The sequence below is a fragment of the Esox lucius genome, chromosome 19 (genome assembly GCF_011004845.1).
Source record: "Esox lucius isolate fEsoLuc1 chromosome 19, fEsoLuc1.pri, whole genome shotgun sequence".
NCBI classification, from domain to species: domain Eukaryota; kingdom Metazoa; phylum Chordata; class Actinopteri; order Esociformes; family Esocidae; genus Esox; species Esox lucius.
This window is the reverse complement of record NC_047587.1, coordinates 26,221,029-26,246,690: the sequence shown is the minus strand read 5'-3', so window position 1 is coordinate 26,246,690 and position 25,662 is coordinate 26,221,029. Positions and strand designations below refer to the sequence as shown.

The window sequence follows — 25,662 nt, the reverse complement described above, 5'->3', positions numbered from 1 at the left end:
TACAATTATTAACTTCACCATTCATGAAGAGCTACTGAATGTCTGATTTGTTATTACCAGTCTACTAATTACAGCCCGTTGCGAATGAAAAAAACAGGTCATTATAATAGAATTGTGTTAAATGGCATCTGAAACAATAAATTTTTGAACTAATTTAGGTGGGTGCAACTACCATTTTAGTTATTCATTTCAAAGTGTAGAAATTGCTTACTTTGGAATTGAAGAATATTGTGTAGGTCACAAAAGTATAATTAATATGAACTTTGATCACACTTTGCTTTTTGTATATATGGTGAAAGCGCCAGATGGCCTTGTCACCTAACTTGGAGATCTGGAGCCCCTCCCACATAACTAAACAGAGTTAGTGCGACACAGAAGGCAGTACAACAGATTTAAAAAAGAAAAAACTTTATTTACAAAACATCCTGCCCCAATGACTAATATGGAATGCTATGACTCTCCTACAGTGTGGGAAATGTGGCTGATGCTGGGAGTTTACAGGACTAGGGCAAAAAACCCCACTGAGGTCCACAATCCTGCAATATTCCTTAAATATTGTACACAATCCTGTCAACTCAATTTCTCAAACCCCAAAAAAAATAAATGAAGCACAAACAGCTGTTGAAGAATAACATTTCTTATGACAGTGAAGAAAATAAAGTCAATTTAATTTGTGGCACTCAAGTACAGCAAAAACACTCAAACGGATTGTTGCAACACTACACAATGCAAAAACAGTTGAGCTAAACCTATCACAGGGTTCACTAGACCACACGATACAAGCTATCAAACCAAATGACAGTTCCTTTATTCAGCTGTAGGATTGATGCTATACACATGATCAACTGTTAAAAAATTTACAAAAAACTTTAAATGACACCCTGCGACTGAAAACCTCTCAGTAAACATTCACCATAGACTTACTACCATTGGCCACAACTGGTGAAGTATTTGGGTTAATGAACCAGGGACTAAAGGTCGTTTCTGAGTGTCCGTAGATGGTGAACAGGCAGAAAACTGTTCATTCTACTTCTTGGCAGGAAACCATGAGCTTTCCACTTGTCCTCGCCTTAACCAAGTTAGTATGCATTTGTAAAACTTTTTTTTGGTAGTTTTTTTAGAAGGCATAGCGTGTGCGGATGTCCTCCAGTTTCTTTGACACCTCAGGGGGTGTACGGTCCAGCTCCTCGGCAACACTCTTCTGCTTATGGGGGTCCATGGAGTTGAACTGCTCACATAGATCTCCATCTATCACATTCTGCAAACACACCAACCAGAAACATGGAGGGGTTAGAAACAGAAGGTACACCTACTGGAAGGTCAAAAAACAGGCATCAGATTTATTTCTGGGTAACAATGGTAAATATAGCAGCTTAATCTATGTAACATGGTAAAAAGGGTCCTGTTTGAATTTGAAAATGTTGAATAATATTCCACTTGTGAAACCACAGATGTTATAAGGTATGTGAGAAATGGACAATGTTCCTTATCTCTTGATCCCATTTTCTTAATAACAAAACCATATAACCCAAATAAAAAGTAATATACCCAATGCATCAATACTTTAATGGTAGTAAGAGAACAAAAACATTTTTTGTAGATCATTAGCTGCAACGCAGAGTAAGCATCTCAAGCCAACCACAGTGTGTTTGAGTGATGAGGGGAGCAGAAAACAGAATAGAAACTGCCATCAAGTCAACTCATGTTGGCCTAGTACACCGACTAATTGCTTGTTATTTATCTATTCTTATACTATAGAAATCTGTATCAAACAGAAGCAAAATAATGCTAGGCTAATTAAAAATAGCAATCTGGGCGTTTCTTCCCCTTTCAACTTCATTCAGATCATTTCTGAACTAGGCCTATTACACCCAATCTCACTCTTCTCCCAATGTTGTAACAGCTCTTTATGCAACCATGTAATAATGTTTAGCAAGGACTGAAACCTGTTAAAAATCTACTGGACTTGGACAGACACATGACAGTCATTTCTTGCCATTTTTCAAATCTGGCAAATTAAAAAAACACAGCCGAAGCAATAGGAGCAGGAAGTATTGTGTGGGTTTCTTGGCCCGGCCAGACTATTGGAATAGGAATTTAACCTGATCAGTGAGTACGCACCTTTACAGGGAAGTAGTATGAGCGGAAGCTGAGGTGGTCCCTGCCGCACAAAGGGGGGAATTCTGAGCGCATGTGCATCTCTAAGTGCTGGAAGAAGTCATGGTCCTGAGGAAACAATGTCAAAGACAATTAATGAATCATATTAGATGTTCTCTAGTTAACATGGCATATAATGATGTGATCAGAGGTGTTTTAGACTCTCTCCATTGGTTGGTCAGAGAAGAGACATGAAGACTCATCATTTCAACAGCATAGGTCCCGGCCAATAAAGGCATGTCCTGAATATGGATTGGTGTGTACATTGGGTTTCCAGCGAGTCGGTACGTGTGTCAGTAGGTACCTCGTGGGAGGTGAATGGCACCAGGATGCCGATGCCACCAGACAGAGTGGTGTAAACTAGAGACTCAGAGCCTCCGGGGATCAGGGTGGTCTTCTGCAGTGACAGGACCGTCTCTCCAATGTGGTAGTTCATGATCACTTCAGCCTTACACAAGGAGCACAGACATGGTTAGAAACAAACAGGACATTACAGAAGCCTCACTCATGATACACACCCAGAAAATGTTGCTCACTTATCCCCCAAATGCCCACACAATTCAAAATGGAGGGAATTTCCCACTGGCTACCTAAACATTTTTTAGCTTTTAAAAGCTTCCAATAAACATCAATATGGGAAAAGGCATGTTTAACCACAAACTGCCCTGGAGAGCTGCCAAGGTGGGGAGCAGGTCTGGTACAGACTTGGTCAGGGACGATGCAAACCACACCAACAAGACACAGTGGTCCAGACAGACCAACACTGACACACAACAGTTCTCCCAGGCTCCTGTCTATAGAGCTTTGACAAGGGGGCAGCAAGCCTGTACCTTCTGTGAGGCACCGTTCAGCAGACCCCTATCCCACAATGCCTTGTTCCCAGTTGGGTCCTCATCCACATCGTCACTGGTGTTGGGGGGAAGGCGCACCTGAGAAGATACATAATGTAGTGTAAACATCTTCCCCAATTAAAGCCTTCTGGATGTTTTCCAACATAAATTGTGTAAAACCCCATGAGGTATCTGCCAAAACATTTAGGGAAATAGAGCATCAAAAAAAAAAGAAAATTGCCAGAGAGGAACAAAATTATAAAAGTGGACTCCTACAATGCTGATGTTGCCAAACTTGTCAGCTGAAGCCATGGTGTCGTAGTCCAGCAAACAGGCAGTGGTGACCCAGCGAGGGTGGGTGTCGTCGGCGAAGATGATCAGCTGATTCTCGTTGCGCTTGTAGCGCACCCAGAACAGACTCTCCTGTACGTCAGTCACTATGACCCGTTGGCCAATGGTATGGATGCCAGTTACAAGGTTGGGAACATGCTGGAAATAGAAAATTGTTGTTAAACTACTGAACAACCAGGTTGCATCTAAGCTGTTCCCCTGCAAGAGGACTGTCAACTCTCATCCTGGAGTTTGCCCTTTACAGAGGGTGCAAATTAAGTGCAAATAATTTGCAGCCTTCTTTCTAAACAAAAAAACTTGGAAAGGCTGGTAGGTCTGATGTTACATTCTGAAATTGTTGCCAGCTGCACTAAACCACAGTAAATTACTGAATCCTGCCACCAAAGATAGAACTACAACACGAGACAGCAGCCAAAGCACGAGTCTGACCTGTCACTTCATAATCTTAGCCTGGATGTTTTCTGTACCAGCCAACTACCAACCTGCCATTCTGGTGCAGTCAATAGTTAGTACAGTTAATAGTCATCTACATCCTCGTCTAGCTTTCAGACAGAAGTCAGTCCTGAGAAGCACGTGGCAGCAGTAGACAGCATCATGCTTATGGGATGGCACTTCAGCAACAGAGACTGGGAGACTTGAAAGGAGAGGAACAATAATGGAGCTAAATACCAGCAAATCCTTGATAAGACCCTTATCAAGTAAATATAGGAAAACACCTACATTTACACAAGAAAATGAGCCCAAGAATAGAAAGAAACTCAAGAATGGCCTCAGAAGTCCTTGAGTGGCCCAGAGTTGACTAAAGGCCAGAGTTGAGTCCCACTGAGAATCAGTGGAAAGACTAAAAAAATGCAGCTTCTCATCCAACTTAATTCTTGAAAAAATCTGCTAGGAACATAACAGAATCACCAAATCCAGATGTGCAAAAATAAAACAGAAATGCCCAAGACTAAAAGCTGTAATTGCTGTCAAAATCTCAGGAGACAACACACAGGGGACAGAACAACATTTGAATATTAAGGGGTGAATATAGTACTTTCTAGGGGTGTAACAGTATGCAAAAGTCACTGTTCGGCATGTACCGAAAATGTTAAGTCATGGTTTGGTATGATTTCGGTCCAGTGGAAAAAGACATGCAAAACATAACATTTCTTTTCATTTATTACAAAGTTACAAACTTTGCGCATTGCCGCTCTAGTTACAGCTGCATTTAGTAGAATGTTTTCAGTAAAAAAATAATAAAATAATAACGTTTTACTCAAAGGTCAGAAAGCAGTTCCACACCAATGGCTGATAGAGAATAGAGAAGTCCCGAATAATAATACGAAAAATAGAATTACCTGTTCCAAAAACAAGCACTAACTCAGAGTTTGACCTTATTCTTAGCCTAGCTAATGTTAGCTTAGGGTTCCTGGTTGGTAGATATAGGGAGCTGTTCTGCCCTCTCCTAGACTATATTCACTCAGATCACCACGCGTACCGAACGGTGCCGGTGTGTACCGTTACACCCCTGCTTTCTATGTGTGTAAGTGAGAGACATCAGGCTTCCGGTCTCACCTTATTCTCACACTTCCGGAGCAGCTTCTTCTTGCCCAGGTCATAGATTCGTAGCAGTTTTCCAACACCTACTAGCACACGGCCCTGGAACGGGGCAATGGCCAGGGGAACATCCTCCACCGGAGTCTGCCAAAAAAGAAAAATACATTGCTTTACAATCTCAACAACAGCTGCTTTAACAGGCGACTCTCTATTAAATATAATAGTCACAGAGCTTATTTCTGGTACTGTAAGCAGAAACTTGAATTCTGTGCAACTTTGAGTTTTACACTTAAAACTAGGTTAAAAATAGGACTTTGAACTGTTGGTCTGACAGTATACTATGTTTAAAAAAAATACCTTCAGTTGAAAAGTTGTAGGTCAGGGGAATTAGTCAAAATATTTTGTACAGGATAGTGTTGAATCAAACAGGGATTCACATTCATTTCTGCAAGGGGGAGGATACACAGAAACCTCATCTGGCAGTCACCTGAACTCTTCCTCTGGGATGAGAATGGAGCACCACTGCAAGGTGCCTTTGCATCACAATTTTCAAAGCTCTAGACTAATGGGCACATTAATTACGGAGTAGGAAAGACCACTCATCGACTCTCCAAAAAAAACTTTACTCTGTCTCTGCCTCTATCCAATTTGTTTTGTTGCACTGAAAAGTGGCTGATGTTATGTAGATTTGATCTAAGTGAAAAACAATTGATTCTATATAGCGTGAACGAATAGGGCAAACTCAGGGAAGTTCATCGAGTTCGTCAGTGTGGGCCGGCATTTCTTGTGTGATTGACCACCCGGGACGGAGTTTCCCAGGGGACATCAATGGCCATGGTCTGGTGTAATTTTATCCGACCACAAGCAGCAGTGGCCACCGCAGACTGTAAGCACTGTAACCTAGCGGTAAGTGGATAGATGAACGATTCAAGTTAGACCTGCGGAAGAGTTTTGACCCAAAAATGTCCAAGTGAGGCTCAGTCCACATGTTTCTTGGCCATTGTCATTGTTTTGTTCACATGCTTAGCTGTTTTCCAATGTTTGTTTGAGTTTAAACTGCAGCTGCTAGCAAAGACGTCAGATTACTCCACTAGCCACTGGACAGAAATCACTAGCCACTGGACAGAAATCCTTCATTTGGCTCTGTTACCAGTTATCATCTGCCCTTAACACTAGAACTGCCAGGCCTTTTTGACCCCCAGTATCAGCTAGAGCCGAAGGCCGTTTGGCATCACTAGCATACGAAACGTCCCTATTAGCATACACATTCTCCTCCGCAGCATCACCGTCCAGTCAGAGGATCAGTTCATCTACTGGGTCGTTATCAAACTATATAGAATACTCAGATCAATTACAGACTGTTTAAAATCATTGATGAATTAGAAGAATAAAAGGTTTGTGTATTCAAGGTCTTGTCATACGGGGAAAAAAAAGATTAAGAACACAAAGAACAATTATTTCTAAGAACACAGGCTGCAATATTTTCATTAGTTCATTATGCCCTACAAATGTACAAATTGAAAATTACACAGCCAATCTATAGGTGACATGAATAAGACCTGCGCATGTTTGCAGGTCCCTCCAAGGGGTTCTAGTGGGGCTATCGAGTTGATTTCAACACCAATGCATCGCACATTCATCCATTGACTTCAGGCATTCAGTGAGGGGTGATTAGCGCCTGAATACCATTTGGGTACCAACGCTAAGTGGCGTGGGCAGATGGTGGATTAAGTCAAATAATGATTGTAAAAAAAGCTAACAGGTAAATAGTCTCTAAATAGTTTTCCGTTTGTCAGTTTCAAATTCTGACAACGGAACAATTAAATATACGCCTATTAAGGCGTAGGCATTTGAGTTTATTATTTTAATAACAAACTCAAATAGCAATTGGCGTAGGCATTTGGTGGTTAAAGTGTTAACGGGGGCAGCGGACATCCGCTTCATCTATGACATTTTGGCTGGGTTTTTCCAGGCTCCAAATAAGACAAATGTGGTACCCCAAGCCCTGCGCTCTCTGACGCCCGTCAGTGATATACTATATATAATATCTGGCTACACACTTGAAAAAAGAAAGCAATTATAGTGTAAAATCTGCCTTGTTGTCCACTTCAGCAGCTAATGCATTGTGCTCCCTCATAGCAGCCAAAAAACAAGCAATATATTCTATATCTACATATTAACATGTTACATATTTGATAAATGTATAGGTTTTACCTGTGTGTGTGTGTTTTTTTGTTTGTTTTTTTTTTACATATAAATATACATACATACATACATAGGATATAAAAAGTCTTCACACCCCAGGTTTTTGTGATGTAAAAGAATGAGACAAAGAAATCATGTCAGAAACTTTTCTACTTTAATGTGACATATAATGTGAACAATTAAATCTAAAAAAAAAAGAGAAAAACCTTACAATAACCTGGTTGCATAAGTGTGCACACCCTGTAGAGTGTGGCTGTGTTCAGAATTAACAAATCACATTCAAATAGAAGGCATTATACACCTGCCCTCATTTAAAGTGACTGATTAATCACAAAGTTACATCTCAAATCAAAAACAATTGTCCGCAGAGAGCTTCCACAGCATCAGAGGGATCTCATTGTTGAAAGATATCAGTCAGGAGAAGGGTACAAAATAATTTCAAAAGCATTAGATATACCATGGAACACAGTGAAGACAGTCATCATCAAGTGGAGAAAATATGGCACAGAGACATTACCAAGAACTGGACGTCCCTCCAAAATTTATGAAAAAACGAGAAGAAAACTGGTCAGGGAGACTTCCAAGAGGCCTACAGCAACAATAAAGGAACTGCAGGAATTTCTGGCAAGTACTGGCTGTGTGCTACAACAATCTCCCTTTTCTTCATATGAATGGGCTGTGGGGTAGGGTGGCAAGACAGAAGCCTTTCCTTACAAAGAAAAACATCCAAGTCCGGCTGAAGATTGCAAAAACAAACAAGTCCCCCAAAAGCAAGTGGGAAAATGAGTTATGGTCAGATGAAACCAAGGTTGAACATCTTGGCCATAATTCCAAAAGGTATGTTTGGCGCACAAACAATACTGCACATCACCCAAAGAACACCATACCCACAGTGAAGCATAGGGACAGCAACATGCTTTGGGACTGTTTTTCTTCAGCTGGAACCGGGGCATTAGTCAGGGTGGAGGGAATTATGAACAGTTCCAAATACCACGCAATTTTGCCACAAAACCTTCAACAACGACCCAAAGCACACATCCAAATCCACAAAAGCATGGTTGCACCAGAAGAAGATAAACATTTTGGAATGGCCCAGCCAGAGCCCAGACCTGAATCCAATTGAACATCTGTGGGGTGATCTGAAGAGGGCTGTGCACAGGAGTGCACAGCCCCCACCCACAAAGACTTCAGTTTGTTTCTCAATTGAATTGTTCACGTTATAGGTCACATTAAAGGTGAAAGAAGTTCTGACATGATTTATCTTTGTCTCATTCTTTTACGTCACAAGAACCTGGCATTTTAACAGGGGTGTGTAGACTTTTTATATCCACTGTATATACATACAGTGAGGGAAAAAGTATTTGATCCCATCCTGATTTTGTTCATTTGCCAACTGACAATGAAATGATCAGTCTATGATTTTAATGGTAGGTTTATTTGAACAGTGAGAGATAGAATAACAAAAAAATCCAGAAAATCACATGTCAAAAATGTTATAAATTTATTTGTATTTTAATGTGTTTGACCTCTCTGGAAAACATGACTAAGTACTTGGTGGCAAACCCTTGTTGGCAATCACAGAGGACAGACGTTTCTTGTAGTGGGCCACAAGGTTTGCCACTCCAGGACCTTAATGTGCTTCTTCTTGAGCCACTCCTTTGTTGCCTTAGCTGTGTGTTTTGGGTCATTGTCATGCTGGAATACCCATCCACGACCCATTTTCAATGCCCTGGCTGAGGGACAGAGGTTCTCACCCAAGATTTTACGGTACATGACCCCGTCCATCATCCCTTTGATGGGGTGCAGTTGTCCTGTCGCCTTAGCAGAAAAACACCCCCAAAGCATAATGTTTCCACCTCCATGCTTGACAGTGGGGATGGTGTACTTGGGGTCATAGGCAGCATTGCCCATCCTCCAAACACAGCAAGTTGAGTTGATCCCAAAGAGCTTGATTTTGGGCTCATCTGACCACAACACTTTCATCCAGTTCTCTTCTGAATCATTCAGATGTACAGGCCGTCTGACGTTTGCCAATGGACATGTGCTTTCTTGAGCAAGGGGGACCTTGCGGGCGCTGCAGGATTTCAGTCCTTCACGGCGTAGTGTGTTAACGATTGTTTTCTTGATGACTATGGTCCCAGCTGCCTTGTGATCACATTGACAAGATCCTCCCGTGTAGTTCTGGGCTGATTCCTCACTGTTCTCATGATCATTGCAACTCCGCGAGGTGAGATCTTGCATGGAGCCCCAGAACGAGACAGTTCTTTGTGTTTCTTCCATTTACAAATAATCGCACCAACTGTTGTCACCTCACCTAGTTGCTTGGCTATGGTCTTGTAGCCCATTCCAACCTTATGTAGGTCTACAATCTTGTCCCTGAGATCCTTGGACAACTCTTTGGTCTTGGCCATGGTGGAGAGTTTGGAATCTGATTGATTGCTTCTGTTGACATGTGTCTTTTATACAGGTAACAAACTGAGATTAGGAGCACCCCCTTTAAGAGAGTGCTCCTAATCTCAGCTCATTGCCTTCATAAAAGAAACCTGAGAGACAGAAATATTTCTGATTGACAGGGGATCAAATAATTTCACTCATTAAAATGCTAAATCAATTTATACATTTTTGACATGTGTTTTTCTGGATTCTTTTGTCGTTATTCCGTCTCTCACTGTTCAAATAAACCTACCATTAAAATTATTAACTGATGATTTCTTTGCCAGTGGCCAAACGTACAAAATCCCCAGGGGATGAAAAACTTTCCCTCACTGCACACACACACACACACACACACACACACACACACACACACACACACACACACACACACACACACACACACACACGACAAAGTCACATTCTCAGCAGTGTTTCGCTGGTAGGCTATTTAATGGAACAGGAAAATGACAGGCTACTTCTATAAAGAACCCATTGTCTCATAGGAAAGTGAGGGGCTGGGGCAAGAATGTTAGTCTTACAGGCAGATTATGAAATAAATAACGGGGAATTCCAGTGTACACTACGGTCAACAAGAAGCAAAAAAAACTACTTTTATAATTAGAATTTGTCACATCCTCTTTCAGTCACTCACCTTGTGCATAAACTCCAGCTTGTCCCCTCCCCCTCCCAGCCGATAGGTGTAGATAAAACCTCCTCCAACAGAGCGGGGGTTGAGGATCATATCCCTAGCCACCCCCACCAGCACATACCAGTCATCACCTCCGCTAGCAAACCGACACACAGCCACACTAGACAAAGGGAAAAGAAGGAATTAGCATGGATAAACAAGGTACTGCTTTTCCCAAAACAGGTTTTACTGGCGAAAAGCATAAGCAAAAAAATAAATAATACAATGCCGGGTTTACAAGTCACCACTTTCCATACCTTTCCCCTACCCACCCGTCAACCCCACAAAAACTCTGCACAATAACACATTACAAAAATCAATAAATCCACAAAAAGGGCATAAAAATTATTTAATACATAAAAAAGTTAAAAGAAAAATTTCAGATTTAACCCACTCTGAGAAGGAGACAGCATAAAAATGCTTTCCCATTAAAAAATGATGGGGGACCTGTGTGCTGCTGGTCCTTCAGGTTCTCCAGTATTAGACGTTAGTATTTGGAGAAGAGACATGAGTAGCACTACCCTTCCACCGCAGCACACCGCTCTCACATCACCTCTATCTGCAATTACGCCAGGTGGTCAAACGAACCCCCCCACCACCCCAGCGGCCCCAGTCCTCTCCTCACCTGAAGGCAGCCTCGTTCTGCTCAAGCTGGACCAGGTCCAGAGTGCTGCCTTGGATGGGGTTGACCAGACGCACCAGAGAGGCCCACTGGCCAGAACCGGCTTTGGGGGCCCCGAAGATGGCCTCTGGCAGGTTCTCGTTGAGGAACGCCGCTGCCATCTCTGCTGCCAGCTCCCTTTCATCCTCGCCAGCTGCCTCAACCATCTCCTACAGAGGAAGACAAAAGACGGGGTGTCAGCAGGGAAACTAAAGGGGATGAGAGGTTGACATAGTCCATTTAATCACTGTATCAATCTATACGCCCAGTCTGACATCAGTGTATTTGCTGAGATCAAAAGGTGTTTACCATTTCTCTGCATTATTATACAGACTGTCTGATATAACAAAGCATTCAGCCAAAAAGCATTCTGGGACAGAAGTGTACAACCCCCCCCCCCCCCCCCCCAGACTTACCTCCGCCATCTGCTGCTTCCTCTGGGCCTTGGTGGCCTCTGTGTATGCATTGTGATCACTCTCTATGAGGATCAGGTTGTTGGTCTCTGGGTGGATGACAAACTTGCGAGGTGTGTACTGCAGTGGGAAAGCCACCTGATTGAACACTGCACCCAGCTTCTCAAGGGCCAGAATCCTGAGGAGATGGGGAAGGTAGGTTCAACACGAGAAGCCACAACACGACCATCATGGGAAAAGGAATACACTTAAGAAAAGGTAATGCAGCGCTACAATGGAGAATGGGGACGGGTTGCAGGGTTTTTCTAAGAAAACAGAGGTGTTTTAGACTCTCCACTGGTTAATCAGAGAAGAGACATGAAGACTCATCACTTCAACAACACCTGTCTTAAGCTTCAAATCATGTCGATTATGTCATTTCCTGGCAAAAGCGGTGTTGAGGTTTCTGATGACGTGGGTGTGTGTGTGTACCTCAGGGTGTTAGTGGAGATGGCTACAATGCCCTCAGGACACTGTTCAGAGGCAAAGCCAGAGGCGTACTCCAGAGTCTCATAGGACAGGGGCGTCAGGTGGAAGCGAGACTGGTAGGAATAACTCAGCCAGGAGCGACTAGACATGGCCAAAACCTGAACAAAATAACAGCTTAGAGGTCAGTGAGGGTACGCACACATTTCATTCTGATTGCTAAAGTAAATAAGATATTCCCAAAGGGAAATCCCCAAAACCCAGGAAAAGCTCAGAACCACCCCCCACCACCACCTTTCCTCCCTCATCCAAACGTCCTTGTAAACCATTGGCTTTGAAATGGTGACTATACTTAAGAAAATCAAGGCCTGAACAAATAGTGGCAAGCCAGTTCCATTCCTGAGTAGATAAGTACCTGGAATTCAGCCATTTCCTCAACATTGATGTTTTCCCCTCCCAATAGCTGCCAAAACAGACCAACAGAACACCGCTCTACTTACAGCTTCCTGTCCCTGCATCCTGACACGGAAGAGCTTGACAGGTCGCGACCCCAGGTACCGAGTACGAGTGTCAGACAGGTCTCCGGTCACCGGATCCAGCACCGTCCGGAGCAACACACCATTCTGAGGAAAGACATCAAGTCAGAAACCGAAGCTCTGGTATTTGCTCGAACGCAGCGGAGGAAAAAATATTTTGCCATGTTCTGAATTCTCTTTTTGTTTATTTTAAGATGTCATTTGGGGCATTCTTAATTTTAGAGACATTGGTGAAAGTGTTTTTGCTGAAAAAGCAGTTGGTGAATTGGAACCCATCCAGTACATGGGCACAGAAGGCAGCCATATAGATGGCTGGACCACTGGAGACAGCAGATGTTTGTAAAGCCTGAGCGCTGTCAGAGTGCCTGGAGTATAATGACTGTTTAGAGTCTTCCCACCTCACAACAGCAGTCAAGCTGTTATTGCTAATAATAGCCAAGTGAGAACACTTCACTCAGACCATTTCACTTGTTCTTACCAAGATGTGCTGTTTTCGTGTTCTCAAGGGATAACAAAAATGAACCACAACAATTGAACCCACTTTTCTTGCCTATGTTTACTCACACCCATTATAACCAAGTAAAGGGCATTTGAATTCCAAAATGTCAGCTTTGAAACTCTCAAACCCATGCCCTGAAATCAGAGTAGGGTGTCATGGTGAGTTCACTAACGCACCCCAGATAACAGAGCCAGAAGTAAACCGACTCTCAGATGGGTTGTGTACATAACACAGATACGACTGGCTACAGAGAAGAGACATGAACACTCATCACTCCAACAGCTACGGCGTGGCATTCCTCCATTCAAATCCTGCACGTGAGACACCCAATGTCTCCTACCTGCAGTCCGATGTTGAGGTAGAGGAAGCCGATGGTGCCCTTCACTCCCAGCTCGTCTTCCTTCTCCACTCCTCCCATCTCCACTATACAGAGAGACTCTGGCTGGGCGGGCAGGGCCTGCATACTGAGAGGCTGGAGACAGTCCTGCACCACAGATACACAAGGGGGTTAGTGGTGACACACACAGCCTACAGAGACAATGGGAACGCATGCTAAACACAGGGCAGAATCAACAATGTGACATGGTGTCATTTAGATTTCAACTCGTCTCCCCCGCTGTTGCTGGAATTGGGATGGGGAAAAGCGTTAGGGGATGTGATTCAAGGACATTCGATGCTTCTTAATGCCTCAGAGGAGTCAGTATGAAGGAGGCCCATAGCATTACACTCTGTATCATACCGACGGGTCCAGGGAGATGATGCGAACAGTGTTGTCCACGAGGCCCACGGCCAGGAAGCGGGAGCGCTGCTCTCCAGGTGGGACATTGGCCAAGCTCATACACACCACGTCAGCAGACATCTCCTTCCTCTCCGTGTACTCATTCAGCTGGCCCGACTGGGGAGAGATTCACAGGACAAATGTCACACTGATCACCAAGGTCTCTACCAGATATCCAGAGACAGAAGATTCAGAGTGAAACCGAGAGAGGCTGGAAATACCCTCCCCACCAGGAAATGCAGGCACACTACTCACGGGGTCCATCTCAAAGTAGACCAGCTCCCCTCCGGTCAGAGCGATGACCACCTGCCTTTGGTTGACAGCACAGCGCACAATGGTCTTCTTCCCCGGGGTCTTCCACTCATTGACACGCTTGTCGGCGCGGATGTGACGGATCCCATCAGGATAAACCTGTATGACAGGGTAATTAAGGTCACACAGATCTGTGGAGGAATGAGGCAGGACATGCCTGGGCATGGTGCCTCCACATGAACGCTTACCGGTGACATTTACCATGTGACTTAATCTCTGTTATCATCAGCATTGTATCCCCCTCAGAAAGCCCACGTACAAGCCTTCGACAGGGCAAGTGTAGTGGGGCTGCTGAACTGACCTGAACCAGGGCATCTTCCCCGAGCAGAGAACAGGAGAGGGTGGGCGTGGTTCCCAGAAAGCCAGAATCTGTCACCTCCTCCACAGTCTCGCCGATAGACAGAACCAGGGTGGCGTTGACGAAAGACACGATGATGTAAGCGTCAAACTCATCTGGAGGACATGGTAAAAGGAACATTTGTTTCAGACCAAGAGGACTGATGAACAGTAAATGATGTGCAAAATACCCATCACACAGTATTCCTTTCATACCTGAAGCAATTCTTAACGTGAAACAAAACAATTGAAACAAAGATAGACAACATTTAATCCAAGTGTGTTCATGTATAATGCTCATCAACAGCAGAACATCCTTCTCCTCAAACCCCAACACAAGTCAACATGGATATACCATAATATGCTACAAAAGCCTACAGAAACAGCACGTCTTTATAATCGACATGTGCAAGACAGTGAGAATAGGGATTCCTGAGTTTGGCAGGTTAACAAGCTGTATGTGACAAGGCTTGTGTAAGGAGGGTGAGAATGAGACTCTGTTCAGCACTCTGCTAGGCAACAGCAGTGGAACGAGAAATCACATGATTTCTGAGAAGTCTGGCAGTGAGATGCTTACCAAAAGGGCAGAAGTCAGATTAGGCCAAAGTCAATATTATTAAAACCATGGCACATAATCCCACACAACCTCAGCCAAATGAGCCATGAGGTAGAAGGGAGCAGGGCTTAGAATATGTATTCAAAGAGCTTTGTTTCATAGCTATTCTTTTTTTTTTTTACATGAGCTATTATACCTTCAATGTGTCTGCGCACAGTCCACACAGCATTGGGGTTTCCGGGCAGCTCAGACACAGCCATCTCTGACACCTGGGGGAAAGAAGCAGTGTCACTAACACTTAGTCAGCCCTAGCATAGATGTCTCTGCATTAACACACTTCCTATGCCAAAGTCAGAGTCTGTCAGATTGTGACAAATTATCCCTTTCATAGTTTCTACATACCGAAGCAATTTCATTTGAACTGGTGTAAAATGCAGAAAGGAACAGAATAATAAAAAAACATCCTCAGACTGGTTACATAAGGGCATAAAATATTTCTGGGTTGGACTTCTTTTTCTGGGTACTCGCCCTGCAACTCAATCATCTACATTGAGCAGAAGTTTCCAAAATAACAGTCAAATAGGTCCTCTTAGAAATGTAAAGGCTCTCAGTATAGTAACGCAAGGTATTTAGATGAAGTATACATGAAATGTCTAAATATTGAATGGTTATTCATCAGTTTTCCCTATCCAGCTGTTCCATGGTCTTTATCCTGCCGATGAGGTATTGGTTACATATTGTTCAAGTTGTGGATTAGGTTAAGAAAGATATTTCATGTGTATTACAGAAATCCTAGATGCAGAGTACATTTCCATTACTAAAAGGAGGTTTTTGGGTGTTTCTGGAGGCTTTGTGCCAGCCATATCCCTGTATAACACAGATGAGGAAAGGAATGACTTCTTGAAATACTACTATAGTATTGTGCCTCTGGTGCACATACCTCCAGGCCGTGTCGGAGGACTCGGAGGGTGGATTTGGGTCCCCGGCCACAGGCCACATACAACTGAGGTGTGTCTTCATTGGCCAGGTCAGCAATCTAAACAGGAAGACATGTTTTAAAAAAAACAACAACAATACACTCGCATAGCGGACGCTCTTACCCAGAGCCACTCACAGTTCGTGGAACTTTAAGACGGTTAGGTGGTAAAACCACACGTTTCACACAGTCACATTTAGGCACACGCACTGTGTGGTAAGTTAATCCTGTAGTTTCTACATTGTGGTTTCGTTGCACAGCTAGTTGTAACTGCTGATATGTGAATATGTGGAAGTAGGAGACTGATGTGCAAAATGTCCTAGTCTCACAGATGGTGTACATGCACATAGTTCTGCGATCAGGGTGATGTAGTCAGAGTAAGGACATGAAGAGTCATCATTTAGGCAGCTACAACAGCCCGTCCCGTGAATCTGATTGGTTAAGAAACACGCAGACCCTGCAGCAAGAGCCTGTCCCATGAATCTGATTTGTTAAGAGACACACAGACCCTGCAGCAACAGCCAGTCCTATGACTCTAATTGGTTAAGACACACCTGTTGCTCACAGGCGAAAGCTTTCAGATAAGTGCAGAAGAGAACCACTGAGCAGCAGCCAAATCAAATAAAAAAAAATGCATGGCTCCAAATCTGTAGCGCAGGGAATTGCATGGGCCCTTGCAATACGACACTAAGGTGATTACACATTTATTGCAATTCTCAATTTCTATATGTACAGCAATTTCTGTATTAGACTATGCTAAGCAGTTCAATTATGCCTACAAAGACAATATTCTTCCAAAATAACTTAATAAAAATGTGAATATTTTGGTTACCACTGACTGGCTGATCTGGCAATCTGGAGTAGATGGCTTAAACAAATAATACCCGAAAAACTGATTTTAGGACTGTCAAAAAGAATATTGCATTATGCCACTGTTGATATACATACAAACAAATTTGAGTAGTCTTAGGCTTGATATTGTTCAAGGATTCCTAGACTTCGACAGGCATGCAAGTTATGTAATAGGAGTCCAGACCTGCAGGCCTGATTGTGGTGAGCCTTTTCAAAACAGTGGAAAAACTCCTTTCTCCCAACTAAAACTGAGGAATCTCTACACTCAATTCATCCACTGCACAATCCATGGAATTTGAAATATAAAACCACTGACAGGGACAAACTGTTTTTTCCAATCGAGCCTAGGTCCTTTGTGTACTCCAGTCACATGATTTCAATCGAAAACCTTTAACCAGCTTTCTGCACCATAACCTCATTTTAATAACAAATGAGTGGTGGTGATTTGTCTGAGTTGACAGTTTTGCTTAACATGGGAAAATGCCTCTATAATTCTTAGATGCATAATACTGTGACTGAGAAAACAATAGAACTCCAGGTGCCTTGTCTGCTCGCTGTTGCATGCGCATTCCTATTTCAATAAAGCATCTCATCCCCTGGAATGTAAACCTGACCTTGATTACTGAACTACCTTCAAACACCAACAATACCCACACACAACCACACACCTGACAGGGGAAAGGTTCTCCTGCTCATCCACCAGCACCACCCACACACAACCACACACTTGACAGGACATGATGGGGGAAAGGTTCTCCTGCTCATCCACCAGCACCACCCACACACAACCACACACTTGACAGGACATGATGGGGGAAAGGTTCTCCTGCTCATCCACCAGCACCACCCACACACAACCACACACTTGACAGGACATGATGGGGGAAAGGTTCTCCTGCTCATCCACCAGCACCACCCACACACAACCACACACTTGACAGGACATGATGGGGGAAAGGTTCTCCAGCTCATCCACCAGCACCACCCACACACAACCACACACCTGACAGGACATGATGGGGGAAAGGTTCTCCTGCTCGTCCACCAGCACCACCCACACACAACCACACACTTGACAGGACATGATGGGGGAAAGGTTCTCCTGCTCATCCACCAGCACCACCCACACACAACCACACACCTGACAGGACATGATGGGGGAAAGGTTCTCCAGCTCATCCACCAGCACCACCCACACACAACCACACACCTGACAGGACATGATGGGGGAAAGGTTCTCCTGCTCATCCACCAGCACCAGGTTCTTGAGGGGGCGCGGTTGGAAGAAGAAAGTATCTCCTTCCTCCAGGGGCATGGCAGAGGAGAATTCTGGCTCCTCATCATCATCTCCCAGGTGGGCTATCTGGTACAGGTAACTAGCAGAAGGAGAGAGAGCGCACAATGAAACTTGCTGATGTAATGTGTGGTATTGATGGGGATTACAGTGCAATTAAAGACTTGGTTCAGGGTTTTTTTTGTCAAAAGCACCGAACAACACAGCGTCATCCTGCACAATGAAATTCTTGTGACATGGCACCCGACAACTATGTAGTGAAAATTAGGAATAATATATAAGCAAAAATATAGCCAGATAAAAAATTATAATAAAAAAAGCAACAATAGACATAACACTGTACACTAGCAGGAGTTTAAAAAAATACTACCGAAAAAGAGTACTGCAAACCGATGATGAAACATGCTGATGTAATGTGTGGTATTGAAAGGGATTACAGTGCAATTAATAACATACTAATGCAATGTGTGGTATTGCCAGGGATTACAGTGCAATTAATAACATACTAATGTAATGTGTGGTATTGACAGGGATTACAGTGCAATTAATAACATACTAATGTAATGTGTGGTATTGCCAGGGATTACAGTGCAATTAGTAACATACTAATGTAATGTGTGGTATTGACAGGGATTACAGTGCAATTAATAACATACTAATGTAATGTGTGGTATTGCCAGGGATTACAGTGCGATTAATAACATACTAATGTAATGTGTGGTATTGCCAGGGATTACAGTGCGATTAATGACTTACTGGGGTAATGTGTGGTATTGCCAGGGATTACAGTGCGATTAATGACTTACTGAGGTAATGTGTGTTATTGCCAGGGATTACAGTGCAATTAATGATTTACTGATGTAATTTGTGGTATTGACAGGGATTACAGTACAATTAATGACTTACTGATGTAATTTGTGGTATTGATAGGGATTACAGTACAATTAATGACTTACTGAGGTAATGTGTGGTATTGCCAGGGATTACAGTGCGATTAATGATTTACTGATGTAATTTGTGGTATTGACAGGGATTACAGTGCAATTAATGACTTACTGATGTAGTCTTTGGTATTGACAGGGATTACAGTACAATTAATGACTTACTGATGTAGTCTTTGGTATTGACAGGGATTACAGTACAATTAATGACTTACTGAGGTAATGTGTGGTATTGATAGGGATTACAGTGCAATTAATGACTTACTGGTTGCCAAACTCAGAGGACACAAACAGAAAGCCAGTCTTCAGCACACACATGGCTGTGGCCACAGGGATGGTGTCAAAGTACTTCATCCTGATCTCCGTAACCTGCAGTGAACCAAGCAGTGAATGAGAAGAAATCCCATAGTATCCCATAATGTGAACGCTGAGTGGTGTGCGCCTGTTGGTATCAGAAGTGTTAAAGCTCTCTCCATGTGGGCTGTCAGAGAAGAGACATGTAGACTCATCACTTCAACAGTCCTGTTCTATGTCCACCGGTCTTCCACACACTGGAAGACCACTGCCGGCCCAGGCTGCACTCACCATCTCCTCATCAGTCTCCAGCGTGACCTTGAAGATGTCCCCCTGCTCAGTCTGGGCCAGGAAGAAGAACATGGACTTGGTCTTGTGGGTGGCTGAGCAGACGAAGATCATGCCTCGTTCTGGGTCATCTAGGTCATTCTGCGTTCAGGACACACAAAAAACTATTAAGGGCACAGTGTGACAGCACAAATCCCTGTACCAACATATATCCATAGAAACCCAATTACTGTTCGGGTCAGTGGTTACACAACATAACAGAAACTCACCCTTCTGCGCGGGATGGGACAGCGAATGTCCGGTTGATCTCCAAAGTTTTTGTAAGTGATGTAATTCTCTGAACAGATGAGAACTCCGCTGGGCCCATCAGAGCCTCCAGGAACTAGACAGAAACAGTGGAAAGGGTCAAAGTAGGTTTATTCTCAGAGGGCTCAGTGACAGACGGGCCATCTGTGTTGAGGGGGACATCAGTGTTCTAACAGCTCAGCCAATGGAGGAGCAGTCTGTCAAACTAAAAAACATGAGTGGAAGAAAGGGGCATCTTGCCAGTACGACCTAATGAGCAGAGGGGACAAAAAGGCTGAAGACAGCTGGGGACCAGGCTCAGGCTGCCCTCTGCTGGAGAGAAACGGAGCCACTACCTGTGATCAGGAAGTTGCCATGCTCCTCCAGGGCCTCGCTGTACTTCCGCACCACATGGTTCAGACCCAGGTCCAGCTCATAGAAGGTCAGCGTCTGCTGGGTGTTGGCGGCAGCCTCACCAGTCGGGTCGTTGTCGGCTTCCTGGAATGCGGGTAGGGGGTAAGTCACATTATGGGTTGGTGCACGTGAAGAGGACTTACAAGACATCTGCAGTAGCAGAGAGGTCATTACAACGACAACTGTGTTGGGATAAGATATGTACAGACTCTCTCCATTGGTCTGTCAGAGAAAAGACATGAGGACTATTCATTACAACAACACTTTGGTTTGTAGAGAATAGAGAAAACAGAAGCATAGAGGTTTGGTTTAGTAAGTGACTAGTGCACCCAGGTCATTTGACACATGGAGTCAGTGCCGGGCTCTCACCTCGTAGTCCATCTCCAAGCAGGCGAACATGGGGTTCTCAAAACCCACGTCCACTCCTACAACGTGGTAGACCAGTGTGTTGGCCTTGTGTGCCTCCAGAGGAGAGGAGATGGTGAGACGAGCTGCTGCATCTCTGTTCAGGATGTACACCAGCTTCTGCTTCTCAATGGCACCTGGACAGAGAGATACTCATTGAACTACCACAGACATGAACTGACCATTGCAATAGGGGACTCAATCAAGACAAGGACTTGACAACTTTGAGGAACTCTTTGCACAGCTGTATTTTTTCAGTTCCCATCTCCCTAGTCTTTTTTTTACCTATCATGACTGCCCTGCCCTTGGGGTCTACGGCGAGGAACTGTCCAGGGACGATGCGGCGACATCCACTCTTGCCGAAGGTCTCTTGGTGAATCTTCTCAAACATGTTCTTGGAAGGGTGGTACTCCAGGATCACGATGCGCCCTGAGTCACTGCCCACCACAATGTAGTCTAGGGATGAAAAACACAGACGTCTCAAACACCTCCATCTGCATTAGAAACAACAACTGATGTTTTGGCTTCAGTCTTATCTCTTTGACCTAAACATAACATTAGACAGCATTTTCATAGCTGATACATTCAAGGAGCAAATCAACCTGGAAGTGGCGTAATGTAATAAGTGACACAGGAGAGTACATGTTGTGTTTGCCATTGCATTTAAAACAAGAAACCAGGCTAGCCTAGTTCAGCCGGCCCGCAATAAAAAAAGGTAGTGTTAGGCAGTGCTGCCTAAAAGTGCTGCCCTCTCGAGATTCGAACCCGGGTCGCCCCCGTGGTACTATAATGTAGATACTGAATGGTTTTAGCCAGAGCTGTCTATACGGAATAATGCATACAAACCTATAGTTTACAGGTCCACTTCTCTAACCACCACGCTATTTAACAAAGGGTACTCAGTCAGTCAGTCACTCAGTAAGAGACATTCCCTCTTCTTGGCCGGCTCCCCTTATGCGGTCTGGCAAAAATAATCATATATCCAGCAAAATGCTGGATAGCCCTCTATAGCTCGGTTATCACTGCCTGAATGGTTGGTGGATCTATGCACTTGATGTCTGTGGACCTCTTAACTCTGCATTGACAACGTTGGGTTGTTTTGTCCAATAGTAACTCAATGACAAATAACGGCATGTGCAACTCGTGGTATCTTATTGCAGGTATAAATAAAATGTTTCCCGAACACCAAATTCACGTGAACGCTACCGTAATTACGAAAAATCACGCAATTCTATGTCATGTGAACAGGATAGCCATGGAAGGGATGACTTTGTCCCCTTACTCCCAGTTGGTCCTTCAGACAGTCTTTTATTTTTAACCATCCATTATTCAGCTCTGTCTCAGTCAGTAATTTGCATTGTACAAATTAATGAATTGAAACCATACATACCCTTATCACAAAGCTGCATTGCAAGCTGTTGAAAACACTGCAAACTAAGACAAGTGGTGTTGTTTACCTCAAAGAACATGAGGATGTTGTATTCCTTGAAATAAGGTTTACATTTTCGCAATATAATTCTCATTTCAAATTAACGGGTACTTCCTGTGTTTACTGGTCAGTTTTATTCACAATCAGTATTAATCCATGCGTTTGTTCAGAAAGTTTATACACAGTATATCAAAGTTAGTATTCGCTAGCTAGAAAGCAAGTTACCTATTTCGTCTCTGATATTCACCTCTGCAATGGTGAACACAATCGCCAACACTTGCCCAGAATATCCGGAGGCAATGTGTACTTTTTGTATTATAACTTACATTCTGTCTGGTCTCCACAGTTTGAACTGGTTAACTTAATGGAATTGCATTCACCTTTAGACCTCTTCTAATAGAACTAAGGGTCACAATCCTCTGTATTAAAATGTTTCTTGCAAAAATGTTATGTCTCGTCGGCAAAGTTGATCCATTGATTCTCCCATGATATGACTCAGGAGAGGCAGAGGTATTGTCCCAATTGCAGAACGGGTAGAATTTAATTAACTCAAGATCCACAAGCAGGCAAATGCAAATGTACCGAATAACAATGTCATCCTGCACAATGAAATACTTGTGACATGGCACGACATCTACGTAGTAAGAATTAAGAAATATAAGGCAAAATTATAGCAAAGATAAGTAAAAAAAGAATTTTAAGCTAGGCAAAGCAACCTGTCTTCATATAGCTTGTTGAGGTTAAAGTTCACGATCACCTCAATGACATCACTGGCTAAGAACAGAAGCTATGTAAGGTGGCTATAGGAAATAGTTTGCTAGTCCCCATTTGAATTCAGCCAATTCTGCTGGCTGTGTTCGTCAGTGTACAGTTTAAAAAATAAATAAAAAACAATGCTCCCGCGACAGATAACTGAAAGTGTTTTGGAGTAGTTTTCCCCTTGCAGTGCAGCTTTGCGATAGCGGCACGAAACGTTTCCATTAATGAATTTGGATAATGCTAATAACACTAATTACAGTCTGCGACAGTGGAAATAATGTATTCTTTGATAAAAAGACTCCATGGGCCTTCTGGAATATCTATTGGTAAGTATAATTTCTGGAAAATATGGATTTTGGACAAACTATCACTTTAACAATATATTTCTTTGCCAGTTTCCTCACGACAGTGCAAAAAAAAAGGATTGTGAATAATCATGTGAAAAGGTTACAGGAACAACAATCCACATCGCTGGCGAGAGACTAGCATGTTTCTCTGTAGCTTCTTTTTCAGTCAACATTATTCATGAGCATGTCATCAATGCTGAAAGACTTGAAACAGAACCATGGATTCACGGAGGCATGGTGAGGTTACTGTTTACGTCAGCTCGCAGCCTTGTCCCACCAGGAAGGATATGGATGTAACAATAGCTGGTGGAGCTGACCAGCTAGCAATGTAAGGCTTCAGTCATTGACGTTAGCCGTGTGAGTTTGGCAGCCTTAAAAATGCAGTCTCCCATCAGAAAGGACAGCAGATTTAAGGTTAACTCATGGAGCTGACGAGTTAAAGTACTAGATAATGTTGGCTTTTTTAATTAGGTCATTAACAATTTGGTGAATACTGTTGATGTCAAAATTAGTTGATGAACTTTGGTCAAATGTATACAGAAAGGCAGAACATTCAAGAGTTCACAAACTCTGTCATCACTGTATATGCTAACAAAGGCACACAACATCACCCACCTTTAGTCCCTCCTGTCAGCCTGAAGGCCATCAGGGAGCGGATGATCCCAAACACCTCCATAGTCAGCAGGGTGTGAACCTTCCCGGTGTTGGCATCTGGACGCAGCAACTCAATTATTTTCCCTCTGGACACTACAATCTCCTGCATCTTGGTTCCTGCAAGGGAAGACCATGAGGATCCCACCAGACCATAGATAACAGCATACAGACTGACAGAACTTATCTGGGAGATGGCCTATTCTTGGACGTTGAGTTTTTCCACAATTGTAATGTATTCACCATTGCTTTAATCACTTGTCCTTTAGAGATTTTTTTCACTTGGGATTTGTAGTCACCGGTTATATTTAAAAACATGCATAACACAAATTACATTAATAAATAAACGTAATGACCAAAACACTAGAAATATTTTTTGGCACTAACGCCAAGTTCTAGACACTGTTGCCCTATGAAGCACTGGCTGGTACAGAAAGAAGATTGACTGATGGGAAAGTTTTCCAGAAAGTTCCACTTAATGTACACACGCTGTGCAGAAAAACACTAGAAACAAATTTTGGAATCCCTGTCGTATTAAAAAACAAGGGGCCTGATTTGATAACTTTCCCTTGTTGAGCATACCAAAACAGCTGCAGTACTTCGCTGCTACCTAGTTTGTGGACAGAAATGGTTGCTTTCGACAAATTGCCATCTTTCAATCTTCAACATTCTGTTGGAGTAATGGGTCAAACTGCAGTTGAACAGCATACTTTATTTCAATGGAGTAACAAGCCCTCCTTCCATCTAATGGGTGACCCTATGCATTGTATGTAGACAAAGAGCCCAAAAGGGGGCAAAAAATGAAAAGTACCTGAGAAGTTCCCATGAATTGCATGGGTGATGCCAGTGGCACGCTGCAGTGTCAGGTTATACAGAAACATGGTGGCTGTTTCTCAACATTAGGTGCAGGTAAAAAAGGTCACAGCAACACCAGCTGCTATGGAAAAAAACGAAAGAGTAACATTACACACTTGCACACAAACAAGGTTTTACTAGCTTTTCTTTCTGCAAGTATCTTAGTCGTATAACTAAACTGGTGAGTTAGTTAGCTACTCACATTAATGATTACATGCAAAAAAAAGTTAATGTTAGCAAGGTAGTTAATCAACGTTGACTACAAACTAATTTCTCTCGCTGCGTTCAACCTAACGCTACATGGAACTAGCTAACTAGCGAACTTGGTAAAGTATATTGTACACAAAACAACTTGTCGCTGCTGAAACTAGACAGGTTCAACTTTATCATCATAAACACACGAATAACAGTAACATATCATTGCGAAATAGTAAACGAACTAAAAAACTAAATATCGTAATACTTGGCGTACTTGCTAACATTAGCACTCGCTAGCAAATGTTTTCATTCATTCACTCTGCCTACTCAGAGCCATTCATCTCTACAATTTCATTACACGTAATCATGTTTCAATAGATACATATTTTATCTTCCATAATGTATTGTGCCGATAGTGTATAATAATGCTTTACCGGTGTAGCAGTTAGGATGAAGCTGATATAAAGTGGATGGTGAATTGTATTCACACTCAAGATTTGTTGATACTTTCGACGACAAACGCCTGTGTGTCGCTTGTGGGTCCTTCATGATTTACGACGTCATCAGAAATATGTCCACATTGTGCCTGACACATACCTGGACAATAATAGGGGGTAACAGGATTAAGAAGAAGTTAATCCATATACGTTTTATCTAATGTACGTATATAAAATATAAAATTTACGTATCACTTGAAATTTCGTCTTTAATTGTCTTTAGATTATAATGAAAAGGCGACCAACCCATTCGATTACAGCCAACAAGTTTTAACACTAGGGGGCGACAATGCACACTACTCAATTGAAGTGGCTGAATTGGATAAAAGATGCAGATGGAAGTAATTTGTGCCATAGAGATAGAAAGAGAACTTGCAATTTTAAACAGGGTGGGTCAAACCTTGGCCACTGAACG

At 43.0% G+C, this 25,662-nt stretch overlaps 1 protein-coding gene across 2 annotated transcripts; it reads right to left on the bottom strand.

Moving 5' to 3' along the window:
- Positions 1–500: 500 nt before the first annotated feature.
- On the bottom strand, positions 501–25,301 carry sf3b3 (splicing factor 3b, subunit 3). 2 transcript variants are annotated; one of them, XM_034288363.1, is made up of 27 exons: positions 25,185–25,301; positions 24,509–24,634; positions 23,662–23,817; positions 20,797–20,967; positions 20,476–20,648; positions 20,049–20,190; positions 19,677–19,789; positions 19,411–19,548; positions 19,091–19,194; positions 17,801–17,966; positions 15,703–15,798; positions 14,959–15,031; positions 14,172–14,323; positions 13,814–13,969; positions 13,520–13,675; positions 13,121–13,264; positions 12,246–12,368; positions 11,752–11,906; positions 11,284–11,458; positions 10,832–11,037; positions 10,171–10,327; positions 4,896–5,021; positions 3,264–3,476; positions 2,988–3,086; positions 2,462–2,605; positions 2,122–2,226; positions 501–1,258 (listed from the first exon to the last, which is right to left on the bottom strand). In XM_034288363.1, exons 2-27 carry the CDS (start codon positions 24,576–24,578, stop codon positions 1,118–1,120), a joined length of 3,654 nt encoding a protein of 1,217 aa, XP_034144254.1. In that variant the 5' UTR covers positions 24,579–24,634; positions 25,185–25,301; the 3' UTR covers positions 501–1,117. The 2 variants fall into 2 exon arrangements, with proteins under 2 accessions (XP_034144254.1, XP_034144255.1); XM_034288364.1 differs by having other exon boundaries at positions 24,509–24,631; positions 25,185–25,291.
- Between the last annotated feature and the right edge of the window lie 361 nt (positions 25,302–25,662).